The 13,636-nt window shown below is 51.1% G+C and overlaps 3 protein-coding genes across 3 annotated transcripts; 1 reads left to right on the top strand and 2 right to left on the bottom strand.

Annotated features, from left to right (window-relative positions):
• Positions 1-1,485: 1,485 nt before the first annotated feature.
• On the top strand, positions 1,486-3,407 carry A1O9_01757 (uncharacterized protein; the record flags this gene model as incomplete). The annotated part of the gene is made up of 2 exons (XM_013410915.1): positions 1,486-1,504; positions 1,570-3,407. 2 exons carry the CDS (start codon positions 1,486-1,488, stop codon positions 3,405-3,407), a joined length of 1,857 nt encoding a protein of 618 aa, XP_013266369.1.
• Positions 3,408-5,796: 2,389 nt separating this feature from the next.
• On the bottom strand, positions 5,797-7,189 carry A1O9_01756 (uncharacterized protein; the record flags this gene model as incomplete). Its single annotated transcript, XM_013410914.1, has 3 exons — positions 5,797-6,315; positions 6,508-6,641; positions 6,796-7,189. 3 exons carry the CDS (start codon positions 7,187-7,189, stop codon positions 5,797-5,799), a joined length of 1,047 nt encoding a protein of 348 aa, XP_013266368.1.
• Positions 7,190-8,690: 1,501 nt separating this feature from the next.
• Positions 8,691-13,514, bottom strand: A1O9_01755 (myosin I; the record flags this gene model as incomplete). Its single annotated transcript, XM_013410913.1, has 3 exons — positions 8,691-9,124; positions 9,195-12,531; positions 13,239-13,514. 3 exons carry the CDS (start codon positions 13,512-13,514, stop codon positions 8,691-8,693), a joined length of 4,047 nt encoding a protein of 1,348 aa, XP_013266367.1.
• Between the last annotated feature and the right edge of the window lie 122 nt (positions 13,515-13,636).

Here is a 13,636-nt window from a genome sequence, read left to right as displayed (position 1 = left end):
AATAAATAGGCTTGTTCACGTTCATTCTAATTAAATACCAACTAGACAAAGAAGCTTCACACAAAGCGGGACCTTATACCATGGACCACTAGCGGTGCAATCACTGGATACCTCGAACTCGTGTCTTGGGATCATATCAAGGGGAACTTGAAGCCGGGCATCAGTCCGTCGTACCTGATCAAGGGAGATCAAGAAAAAGCGTCACAAGTATTCGGCTAGACTGAAGGCCTTTTGGAAGTTGTTGCTACTGCGGCCTTTGCTGGTGAGGTACAAGGTAATGCATGCAAGAAGGGGCGGTGCGTCGATCACATGTGGCAACTTGATGATCAAGATAGTTCAACAGCTCAACAGCTCAACAGCTCAACAGCTCAACAGCTCAACAGCTCAACAGCTCAACAGCTCAACAGCTCAACAGCTCAACAGCTCAACAGCTCAACAGCTCAACAGCTCAACAGCTCAACAGCTCAACAGCTCAACAGCTCAACAGCTCAACAGCTCAACAGCTCAACAGCTCAACAGCTATCATCGGCAGTGAGCTGCTTTTACTGCCTACAATCATGGACGCCGCGTCTACGGCTGGACGAGGACCCAAGTTCAGTTCACTTAGGTGCTATGGCAGCGTACCATGACCTGGGTTCTACGTGACCCATGCCGGCGTCTCATGTCAGGCATGTGTGCATCTACAGCCTGTCGTGGTAGGAAAGCGAGTATTGAGAATCGCTTCACAAAAGGCCTGTTCAATACCAGTGTTCGTAAGAATCAACACAATAAGGGCTGACCATAACGGCCAGGCGCGGCTTTCAACAGAGTGGAACGCTCCGCACACCATTCATCGAGTCCCCAAGAGAATCGCCAGAGGATAGAAGATGGCAGAATGAAGGACCAGTTCCATGTCAGACTGCCAGCATGCCACGCTAAGAAGGATATTTGCAAGTGTTCTATGCCATTGGTCATTGTGCTTTTGCAATTCAAAGGGATCATCTCAATATCACAACGGGCCTCCCTGTTTCTATGTTCGAGGGAAATCGGATGCAGTGCGATATGACGGAGTGCCGGGGAAGTACAGTATCAAGTCATGAGGGGCTCTTCCCATTTGGCCAGATTCGCTGCCATAATGAGGCGATGCGACTCAGTGACTTGGCGACTCGGTGCCGTGAGTGAAGAGTGAGTGAAGAATCATCACGGAACTGCTTTGTAGGGAAGGCACTGACAAATCGCCCTCCCCTCCCCTTACATTCGATTTCCTCCTTCATCATATACAACGACACCGCCCACTCCCAAACAACAAACAACATTGGCATCGCCTCTATCAAGCTGCTTCTTTTGTCCTCAATTCCCTCTTTCAGACTCATTGCTTCTCGTTAATTCTCTTCAAGCGATAGAAAGTGCTGGCCTTGAAGTTGTCATCTGCAGGAAGCATCCTGCCCCATGCTCTTGTGCCTGTTGGATCCCCTCAGCAACGGGCAATTTCTGTCTCGAAGCCAAATGGCCGGCAGAAACACTGGTAAGCCCTTTCACCAGCAGTTTCCTATCTGTAGGAACTCTGAGCAGCCACTGACCCAGCTACAGGCCGGCTTTTGAGCCTGAACGTAGCCATCCTTTTCCTTCATCTCTTGATTTCTACCATCTCCGCAACTCCCTTTGACTCTTCGTCCTCCGTGGTCGACACGTCGATTTATCATCCTACAACCTTGATCACTATATCCACTGCTGCCCCAAACACCAATTTCGACATATCGTCCATTACTTTCTTTGATCATGCACTGAAGGCTCGTGAAGACGAAGCGGAAGCTGACAAGAATGACTGGTACCTCAATTGTGCTGGTGACCACAAGCTATCCCTTCAATTCTGTGAGCAGCTTACGTATGATTATTTCTGTCGTCTACACGAGCTCAACCATGGCGGCCACGACCGCAACATCATGTGCGAAGCTGCATGTACGTGTAAAAAGGGCCATCCAACCCCTGGTTGCTCATATGTTAGAGGAAGATGTTACGACTCCCAAGCCGAGACCGAACAGTTCGAACAGTTCCTCAAAGACCCAATCAACAAAATTGCACCAGATATTGATGACCTCCAAACGACGCACGATGACGGACTGCAAGCTCGGACTGAGAATCCCATCTTCGACACTCAGAACCAAGAAGCAGACACCTTTTCCTCAGGCCCAGTGCTAAGTGCTCTTGAAACTGTGGAGCAAGACGTTGACCAACCTTTGGATGACAGTGCCAACCCAGACCTCCTTCCTTTGCTTAGACAGCGAGATACAGAGCAAGCTTTACATGACTTCGCCCTTGTTTGCATTCAAAGAGATTGGACGAATATATGCGCGGGCAATCCCTACAAGTACTCCTGTGACCAAAACGGTCGCGTCAGTTACCGAAGACTAGATCTCTACTGCGATGCTATTTGCGGATGCGTCGATCTTGTCGCCAAGCCAAGGTGCTTTCGCCATGGAAAGTGGCTCACCACATGTCTCGCCAAATTAGACAGTCGCGAGATTGCTGGAAATGAGCACTCAAGTCTGCAGGTTGCTACTGAGAATATTGCAGAAACGCCTCCCACGCCCGGTGACCTTCCCATGTACTGCGGGATAGACGGCACCGCTGATACGAGGCTGACTCAGTTTTGCTCAGAGCACCAATATCACTGTACCCTTTCCATTGTGGACGGCCATGCCAAATCATTCCTGCGCTCAAATTCAGAGACCGTGGATCAATGTGCCAATAACTGTCACTGTGTCGGCAGTGCCGTCCGAGCCGAATTTGAAAGCCACCATGCAATGCAACAGATTGAAGAGCGATCAGATGCCGAAGTAGAGCAATCTTTCAATGCGAGCATGTCTCAGTCCACAGGGCTTTCGGTTTTTTACTGCATAAAGCACCATGCCCAAACGTACATTTGGGAAATCGATTTCCGACTCATTGAGTTTTGCCAGAATGAGAACTTTGTTTGTGCAGGGCAGTCACCAAACGACTCACCTGGGTTCCCACCAGTTGCAGCACTTCGGACCCAAAGTGCAAAGTATCCAAAATGTTTTGAGCGCTGCTACTGCGTCCACTTCGAGAATCATAACACCGTCTGGAAACGCTCTGAGGAAATTTTCGATATGGGAGTCGAGGGCCATCGATCCATCGACTCAGGAATTGTGTCCGGCGAAGACGTCCCAAATACGAGCGAAGCCCGTGATTATGTGCTCACTTGTGTTAATGGGAAGGATGATCTCGCTGCATTCTGCGCTCGTTTTTGGGCATATCATTGCAGCGAAATCGGGGTCCTTCATCACGATAACATTGGAGACCCTGATGACATGTCAAGAAGTTACTGTGATATTTCTTGCCGATGCTTGGATCAACGTCCACATGAGGAGGATAAAGACGAAGCTGGAACAGGCTCTGGTAATTGATGAAGCAGATAGGTCTCCCTGTGCGCACGCTGCACAATTGAGAGATCCTAGGGAGATCAGAATGAGCTTACTGAAGTACAAAGCCTTTATTACGAATGGAGCTGTTCGTTGTGGAATAAGGCAAGAACTACCAAGTACCCATATCTCAGATACACAAGCGCTGCGCCAATATGTTCAACTTTCAACAAAGCACATTCATTGAACCAGTGAGCAGACTAGAAACATAATGCCACAGACTCCAAACACCAAGAGCAAGTCGGGTAGCTGAATAGGGATCACCAAATGAGCAATCACCATAGAAGTGACATTACTCCAATCGTAGCCCAAGCTAGATAGCATCAAATAGGCGCTAAGTACATTGGTTCACCAAGGTGACCAAATCATGGCGAACATTTTCCCGCCTATGACTTCTCCATCCTCTCTAATATCCAAGTCCTTGCCATTCCCCTCGTCCAACTTTCCATAGACAAGCGTATCCAGTTGCACAAATCCCACTCTTTGATATAATCGTCTGCTCGTCGGCGTGCTGGCCTCCAAGTAAAGCGGCGGGGGGCCTGGACTTGCTGTCCTCGGCGCACCATGTCCAGCCATCCCATTTTCCCCATTGATATTATCCTTTGCTATTCTTTTCGTCTTGGCCGCCTCCTCAGCCACGAAGCGCTGCATCTCCACCAAAAGCTCCCTTCCAAGGCCGTTGCCCTGCATCTCCGGCCTGACGCCCAGAAATAGCAGCGTGAAGTGGTGGCCACGCTCGGCCGGGTTGGGGAACATACGCGAATGCATCGCTTCCATGCTTGGGATCAGTTGAGTCAGGAGTTTCCACATCATACCGAGTCCGCAGTGCCATACCATGCGCAAGACTCCAGCGCGCAGTGCCGTGCGGATCGAGTTCATCTTCTCGTTGCCGTGCGGGGGGATCAGCACCGCCGCTGCACGGATCGGTGTGCTGGGTGGTGATGTGGGTGCGACGTCTTCTCTACTGACCACGACGATCGCGTCCGACAGCAGCGCTGCATGGGTCAAGGTGCGGAAGTAATGGGGCAGGGCGGTGAGGTATTGGGCCCGCGTGTGGTTTGTGAACATCCACTTTGTCCCCGGGTCTTCGGTGAAGGAAGTCGTCACCACGTGCACGAGTTCCTCGACGAGTTCCGCCGACGACGGCGCCAGGAGCTCCGCTGCTGTGTATGTTTGCAACATTGTTGATACTGGGTAGTGGACTGGCTTTCAATGCGGCCTGTCCTTCAGCTTAGGGCTTGCGGGAGAGCGTCTCATGCGAAGTAAGATGGCTCTCGATTCGATGGTTGGACCCCTGGTTCCTATTCGAGCGATCTCTCCGTGTTGTAAGTTGGCCGATATGTTTGTTTTTGCTCTCGAAATCTCGCAGTTGGCACAAATCCCTCCTTGGTGCGGGTGAAAACAAACCTATCCCCTGAGCGGCCACTAGGCGTATGCAGTAGCTATGTAGCTGTTGAATATGAAGGAAAAACGACCTTCACAAACCACGTTCGGTCGTAACCAGGGGTCTGTCTGATTCTCGTCAGACTTCCTACCACCATTTTTCAGGCCTAGAGTCTGGCCCCAGGCATCAACCATTTGTGCCCTCCAATTACCGCGTACACGCGGTCCTCCATAGCGGTCCTCCATATTGAGGAAAGCGTGCGACGTACTTACCATGTGCGGACGCGTGAATGTTACCGAACACGCCATGAATGCCGCGCCGTGGTTGGATAGCCAGGTAGCTACGTACAGTATGCAGCCTGAGGGTTGGGGGGCCTCGCAACGCGTACTAATTATGATTCATGGTGACGGAACTGCCCAAGATGGGGATACGAGATACGATAGAGACCAAGCAATTCGGATGTATCTTTTGACTGGTGGTGCCACTGCGAGTGATGGCTATCTACTGCCAACACTTCGAGCGTTCCTCTCCCGCACGCCTTGCCTGAAGAAAGACAGCTCGAATTTACGTTCGTACGTGCGTAGCTGAACACCTCGCATAAGTAAGGGAAGCATTCAGGCATGACCACGAAGGGATGGCGCCCGACGAACATAACATCCTGCATGAAAGAGATCGACCTGGGTCAAGACTTCTGGAAAGGCTCTTTGTGGCTCTCAAGAGCAGATAATGTCCATACACTCCAAATATTGGGCAGGTGGGTATTGTCGACATCTGGAGCAAGCAGCTAGGTCAGAATCCCGAAAATATGAACCTCGACTAGCGATGCAGCTTGGAAACAAAGAACGGTGAGTAAGGAGTACCGGATGTAAGATCGTGCTCTCTCTTATCCAGATTATGCCTTGTCAATTTCTCCTCCGATGCCTCGCAAACTCGTCACTCTTGACTGCTCCAAGACGACCGCCCTCTCTTCCTCGGCCTCAGTCTCGGCCCCTACGCAGCCGCAATAGGCTGCAGCCGATTAGCCTGCTCTTTGATCTGCTCCTCGGTCTGTGTTCTCTCTTTATACTCTCGCCCACTCTCCCTCAACCTTCGATTCTCCTCCTCCATCATCTTCGCCTGGTGCCTCAACCGCTCGGGAATCACCGCCTTCCTCTCGCCTTGGATCGTCCATCCCTTCAGCTTTTCAATCCCACCTAAATCCCGGATGGTCTTCAACTCCACAAGACTGTAGGCGTCTTCATTCGGCCCGCGGTCGAAATTGAACGGCTCGAGCAGCGATACCGGAGGATTGGTGATGATGCGGATGTTCCTCAGTCCGTTCTTCGATGCAGAGTGCAGCATCAGTGGGTGTAGGAGGATCACGTCGCCGATTTTCCCGGTCATCTCGTGGAATGAGGACGGCGAGGAGACCTGTGCTGTCTGGTTAAAGAATGATAAGCCCTCGAATGCGTTCCCGTCTGGCGCATCAACCGGGTTCATCCGCGGGTCGACGCCTTGAGGATGGTCGTACTAATTGATCTTGTGTTAGGACAGGGAATTTGAGGGGGTTGACTGGGACGTCTAAGTAACTAGGAACCACAACGACGAGTTCAAGAAAGAGCTGGAGATGATTTTCTGCGTGCAGACAGACCATCTCGTCTCTCGACATCAAGGGCTCTGGGCGCACGAGGGGCTCTGAGAAATTATTCCGCAACCACTCACCAGCCATTTTCCAATTCTCGTAATGCCTTCAGAGCAAATCCACGTACCTCCGCCATTGGGATGAATGTCGGTATACAGCGGAATGACCAGTAAGCCTTGCTCAGGCGAGTCAAGGAAATGAACGAAGAAATCGCCTTTCGACAGCTAAGTATCAGCTCAAAACGGAACCGCATATCAGAGACAGGGGCTCCGAGGCTGCTACGCAAGCAACAGCTCTCCACAAGGTTTGAGGCGTCTTCTCGCTAGTAGGAGGGAGACTAAAACTGAAACATCAGTGCTATATCTCACCATCAACATGCCACTGGCTCAACTCCTGTGGACTAAACGTCTTGCCCTCGTTCTCCTGCGTTCCCAGATTGACAATGAAAGAATCACTCCAAGTCTTCGACTTCGGCGTCACCTTTTCGTCGCCACCGACGAGGTCGCAAATGGCGTCCCACGCCTTGGGCGCGAACTCCGGCACCTTCAGCCGCTGGTGTTCCGGCATGTTGGTGCGTTCGCGCGTCCAGGTCGACTTGTCCGTCGGCGACATGCCCAGCCGCAACCACACGTCCTTGGTCCATTCGTCGGACGCCTCGGTGGTGAAGCACCCGGGGATCCGCACGAAACCGTGGGTCAGGAAGTGCTCCACATCGGCGTCGGTCAGGACTTTGTACTTGTTCGAGCGAGGATTTGCTGCCATATTGGGATTTTGGAGGATGGCAGGAGTGGGCTTACAAGGAGAAAAGAGACAGTAAGCTGCTGAATTGTAAATGGAACACCCTCGGCAGGTGGCTGGTGGGTGGCAATGTACCGGACTTGGGCGAATGCCCCAAAAAAAATAGGAGAAGCTAGCCTCGTCGTTTCAAGACTCAACTTCCTTTCGCCAGCATGTCAATTATCAAGAAATGAAGGGGAGCTGGTAGAAACGGGAACGGAGGATGAATTTAATCCAGATGTGCTCCTTCCTGATCAGTCCACGCTTTGGAATGCTCTTGCAGTCACTCGGGTACACAACCATAGAGATCCCCATATCTCTCTGACGAGGGACGAATCATTTCCCCTGGAGTCGACCGGCTTGTCTTGGGGAAGCCCCGGTGTGTCTGCGTGTGAGGGGTCAAGAATAATAAAACCCGGGGAAAAGGCCCCTCGTATGTACCAGAACTTGAGTGGTAGTTAGATGAAGACTGTCTTTGAATTCAGCCGTAATTGCCAGGCGAGAGATGTTGCCCCCCACTACAATCGTTCTATTTAGCCGAGAATAATTCGAGCATACTCGTTCGATCGTCTGCGAGTCCTTACAGCCTGCGACGGATGACGAGACGACTGATGAGGGGCCAAGAACTATACCAAAGCCCAATAGCTGGCTTGCGTTGGGTGGACGAGTCCCGACGGATATATATTCCCTGCTTGGTACATACCTGCCTGAAGGTGCGTCGGTGCGAATGGAGCGCTGGGACTGAGCAGCTCGAGACCAACGGAATGACCCACCGCCCGGTGGCTTGGTGCCTGGTCGCGATCTCCTGAGGGGCATCAGGGACGGGACATACAAGTATGTAATAGTACCTATTGTAGGTAAATGTGGATCATCATTTCCCTGACGATTTTTGCGCTTCAAGAATATCAGGTTTTGGGCCGGGATATCTCACGCGGCCGCTTCCCATGCATGGTTTTTGAGTGTCTACTCTAAATCTGTAGTCAGATTTGTACTTGAAGACAACCAATCAATGCCTCGTTCGGAAGAGGAGATAGATTCTGCATCGTTCCCAGCCATTCGACTATTCATTTGCGCCTTCGTATGTCGCAGTAGCCATACGGAAGCATGCGTGAGGTTGACGAAAACGAATAGCTTGCATCTTTTCCTTTTCTCTCTCATTCTTGTATTCATTCCAGGCCTTCGCTTCGTTCGTATCTCGATACTCTATTCCTAACGGTAGGACTTTGTCTTTCCGGACTAAAAAGAGCAAGCGACTTGTATGTGGCTTCCAAATCAAGAGGGAGAAAAGACACATGAGCAAAACAGGTGATTGTGTTCGCCTCCTACTCGCTCTCACACCCACACGCACACAGTCAAGGCCTCAATCACAGGTGTCTTTTTGAAATACGAGAAAAGCAAAACAGTCGTTCATTCGTTTCCATCTATCCCTTGTACGTATCCCTCCATCCCTCCTTCCACCTACCCACGCACCCGGACATCCATTCAACTACCAATCGTCGTCTTCCTCTTTTGCACTCTTCCCGCCCATAGCACTCTGTCTGGCTCTCAAGGCCTCGGCCAGACCACCCGCAATACTACCCCCTCCAATACTGTTGGGGGTGGACCGACCAGAGTCTCTGCCACTTCCTGTACCGAGACTCATACCACTGTCTCTGGCAGGCGAGACACCGGGTTTCCGGCCAGTTGCTGGCGCGGGTCGTTTTGCCGGTGGTGCGGGCGGCGTAGGCTTCGCTCTAGTCGTAGAAGCTGCGTTGGCGTTTCCATTGACCACAACAGACGGCGTGGGGAGAGCGCGGGGAGGCGCGGCCGGTGGGGGAGGTGGAGGTGGAGGTGCCGCACGAGCTTGTTCAATCTCCTCCACGTACGCAGATGGTGTCCAGCCTTGCGCGTTGGTCTGGGGGTTCTTGCAGAGCCACCACCCTGGTAAAAGTTACTTTAGTGAAACATCGCGGGATGCATGAGGGGATGTAAACGGGGGATTTTGACTTACCATTGCTTTCTTTCTGCACAATCTCCACAATTTGTCCGGCTTTGATGGATAATTCATTCGAGTTGGGTGAGTTGAAATCAAACTTGACCTTGGCTTGGGGTTTGGAAGGTACTGCGGCAGGGGCAGGTGCAGCTGCCGGAGGAGGCGGAGGCGCGGGTGGGCCTGCACGTGACGTTGATGAATCACGAATGTGAGAGGGAATTCCGTTCATCGGTTGGGGAACCGGGCGGGCTGCAGGAGTCGGTCGAGCCGCTGCAACGGGGGTTTGCGTGGCAGGTCTAGGGGCCGGCATTGGGCGACGACTCTGTGTCTTTGATGGCTGACCACCCGGTCCACCAGGACGGAGTAGCTTGCCGCTTGTGATGGGTTTGGCAATTGCTTTGCCTCGTGGAGTAGGCCTTGAGCCTGAATTCGGTGACTCTCCATTCGGTACATGTATGACACCAGACTTGTAGACATCGTCGCGTGGAATAGCGGGATCCTTCTGGACTTTGATCGTTGCTGGCTTTCCGGGTTTCTTATTGAATTCAATGATCGGTCCGATCTTCAAATTCATACCACCAACAGCAACCGTCTTGAACTGGAGGAAGAACTCTGTCTTGAAAAGACAGCTGATTAGAGGGTCAGGTTCTTGAGGCGACCCAACACCCAGAGCAAACCAATCGTCGCGCAAACTTGAAGTTGAGATGTACTTGACTGCACCGATCGGTATCGTTCTCTCTGCTGAGATTTGAAGCTGATTTTGGAGTACAGTCTGTACCACAATATATATCGCTTTGTTGGTAAGAACCAGAATTCTGGGCATGGGTTTCGAAGATCGTCCAAATTTGGTCACCAGAAGCTCGCACCGAGAAGAGAAGACGGCTCTTTCTTGGGGGTTGAGGTTGATCGAATCTCGCAAAACTCTGCCCTGCCCTCCAGGCATGTTGAGTCCCAAATAATCACCGAAGAAGCGTCTTGATCCAAGCAAACTATATCTGCGACGTTCTTTTCGACCACCCAACAGTCTATGGCCCTGGTCTCGAAATTCGATTTCCTTGACACCAACTTTCGATTTGCGCCAGAACCTTTGGATTCTAGTAGCTGCCTCAGCTCGGTATCTAAGGTAATTCCTCCAGGCCCTTTGAATTCTGACGGCCATATTATGCCAGTAGCGATCTCGCATATGCTCAAGACCGAACAAGGTTTCAGGGGTCTTGATGAAAGCTTTGGTGACGCCCATTTGGTATTCTTCTTCTGGGATACTAGTATCTTTGAAGATGATTTTGGAAGCAGTCTTTACGTCTCCTGTATATGTGTATTCTCCAGCGTAGGAAAGTCTTGGTGACAGAAGTGCGAATCTTTCCACGAACTTATCGAACGTTTGACGATATGCGAAACCAGCTCTTCGAATGCGAACATTTTCTTGGAGACCAAGGTATTTAATTTGATGCATAACGTTGGGTTCGTTGTATTCTTTGGGGGATTTATTCTCATTGGGCTTGATGGTTCGAATGTAGGATGGCTGTGCTTGCATTAAAGTATCGACAAGTTCATTTGCCGATAGTTTAATCTTGTCACCGGCGGTTGGGGGACGGCGTTTGTCATCCTGATCAACTTGGTTGGGGAATAGTTCGTGCAAGAAACCATTCGAGCTTTCGCCAACCAAGTTGAGTAGATCCTTGAGAAGTTGATCCTTGTTTTTGTCGGTCATGCCTGCAATTTGATAGTTCACATCACCAGCATAATGTTTGATGATGAACTGTCCTTGTCGACTCTCAAAATTGGGGTTGCTCGACAGAAAGTTGAGCCGCCCAACAAATGTTTGATCCGCAGCACCTGAATCCGCATGAGCAGTGGCGCAAGCATCATTGAGGGCTGCAAAGACGCCTGGTGGCCTCTTATCTTCGATCAAGGAACACACGACCTTGTTATCAAAATATTTGATTGGAGTCCATTGAATCTCTTCGCGGGCATATTCTTCTTGCTCGGTCTTGAGGGTGAGCTGAATGAAAATCTGTTGTAACTTTTCATTGACGTAGTTGATACAGAGTTGCTCGAAAGAGTTCTTCTCAAAAATCTCGAACCCATAAATATCCAGAATTCCCACCGTGTTCTTCACAACGCCTTGCGATCGTAGTGAGACGTTGGTACGGGCAACAATCCAGTCGAAAAGATTAAAGTAGATGGCTTTTGCGAGGGCGTCTCGAACGGCGAGAGCTTGCACGGGATTTAAAGGGCTCTCGTATATAGATCCTCGTCGACCACCACCACGGGCAGTTTCGACGATTCTGACTGTCATGGCCTTATGGACATGAGCGGAGTCGACTTCTAGCAGATATGCAATAAAGTCAACCACCGACTGATCGGCTATATCGACACCGCCCTGGTCGTTCTCTCTGAACGTGATATTTCCCACCCATAGAACGGCCGCTAGCATTCGAAAGATGTTATCTTGCTCAGGCTTGGTCAGACCAATAACCCGCATCGCCTCAAGGGTATCGTTGAATTCGCGGGCATCATCAATGCCAGGGACATCAAAACATTTGGACTTGCTTGTGTAGACGTATGACTGGGGGGTCTGGACGCCAAAGTTGTCCCGGTATTCTTTAGGGGCGGCCTTAGTGAATTGATAGAAGATGTGGAAGTTCCGCTCATTCGTGATCTGGCCGACGACCCGGGACTTCTCAAGAAGGTAGTTTGTGATCTTGGCCCCCACTGGCTCACCAGTCTCATTGAACTCTAACTCTAGATATTTGCCAAAGCGGGAGGAATTGTTGTTTCGAAGGGTTTTCGCATTACCGAAGGACTCGAGGAGAGGATTGGTTGCGAGAACCATGTCCTTTGTTCTTTGGATTCGGGAATCGCTTCCGCCCGAGACACTGGCAATGTACTGCATCAGGCGTTTGGCGGCCTCTGTTTTGCCTGCGCCGGATTCACCTGAAATGATGACACACTGGTTCTCTTTATATGCTTTCATGTTGTAGTAGGCAGATTCAGCGACCGCGAAGACATGAGGAGGCACTTCGAGTCGATTCCTCCCTCGATAAGAGTCCAAGACTTGGTCGGTGTAAATGCCCAAGTCTCGGAAGGGATTGACGGAGACCAAGACATGACCGATGTAGGTGTAGATTTCGCCATGCTCAAAGCGTTTCTTCAAGTTGTCGTTGATGGCTTCATTGGAGACTTTGCTCAATAGGGTGAGATCAGAGACTCCGACCTCTTTCTTCTTCGTGATCTCAAAGGTGGCTTTCTTTATCTGAGTCTGACCGCCATCAGCTCCTCCCGACCTGCCGCCGCCGAAGAGGGAAGATTTGGGCGCGCGGGAGGATTTGCCGTCGCGGCGTTTTGTTTGACCCTTGAAATCAAGAGTCAGGATGTTTCATGTTTTGGAAGGGGAAGAGGAAGAGGAAGCGGGCGGTACTTACCATGATTGCGCGCGGTTAGCTAGGACATGCGTGCAAAGAGATGGGTTAGCAAGGAGGGGTCAAGAGTAAGGAAAAGAAGAATTCGGGAAGATTGCGCAGGAGGAAAGAACAATTGAATGCGAACAAAAGCAGATTGCAAGTGGTACTGGGTGCAGGGCACGCAGTAGGGAGTGGTGGTAGTAGTATGTTAGTCGTAGTGCTGGTAGTGATGAGTGGTGGCTATTACTCTATTACCCTGCTGCGCTGGGCGTCTATTCAGGTTCAGGGAATTTGTTAGTTAGCTAATTAGTTGGGGCCTGAATATGACATATTTAGGACCTTGACGGAATGCGGCGGTTGACCAACACTGCAGTAATTAACACAACTACCCGTACTCCGTAACTACAGTAGACGCCCGCGCGCCCAAGGGCCCCGCCCGCCACCTGTGGCTGTGGCTGTGATGCGGTTGACACGCAAGCAAATGGCTGCACCCAAGAGCTTAATGGATGACCCGCCAGGCACCCCTTGTAAATTGGAATACTACTCGCTAGAGCGCTCCATACGCCTCGCTACTTGGAACTCAGACCGTCAGTGCGTCACCAGAGGCGCTCGGCGCGCAAGTCCCTCATATAATCCAATCATCCTTCCAAAAGTCCACCAAGTCTTGTTCTGTGCCCGGGTCAAAGTAATCCCGGAGCATCTTCCTTCCACGACTTGTTCGAGTTCCTTCTTCAAGGCTGCGGATGGAAGAGAAGAGGTCCGTCAAAACCTTTGCATCGTGTTGTGAGAGCAGTTGTCTTGGTGCAGTCGATGTTGCGGAGCTCACAAACCGTGCTGGCTGAGGAATAGGTTGACGAGGTAAGTCGTTCTCATGGACCAGCTCGGCGACATACTTCTCCAGAGTAGATAGAAGGCTTTCCATCGTTTGGACCATGATAATAGGAGGCATTGATGGCTGCAGGACCCTGCTTCACTCTTGCTCAGAAGCTGGCCAGCGCCATTCGAAAGGACCCAGGCTTACCTAGCCTGCAGCTGGGAGAACTGATGCAATAGCTG

Source organism: Exophiala aquamarina (assembly GCF_000709125.1).
Source record: "Exophiala aquamarina CBS 119918 chromosome Unknown aczIA-supercont1.1, whole genome shotgun sequence".
Lineage (NCBI taxonomy): Eukaryota > Fungi > Ascomycota > Eurotiomycetes > Chaetothyriales > Herpotrichiellaceae > Exophiala > Exophiala aquamarina.
This window is presented reverse-complemented; position numbering and strand designations above follow the sequence as displayed.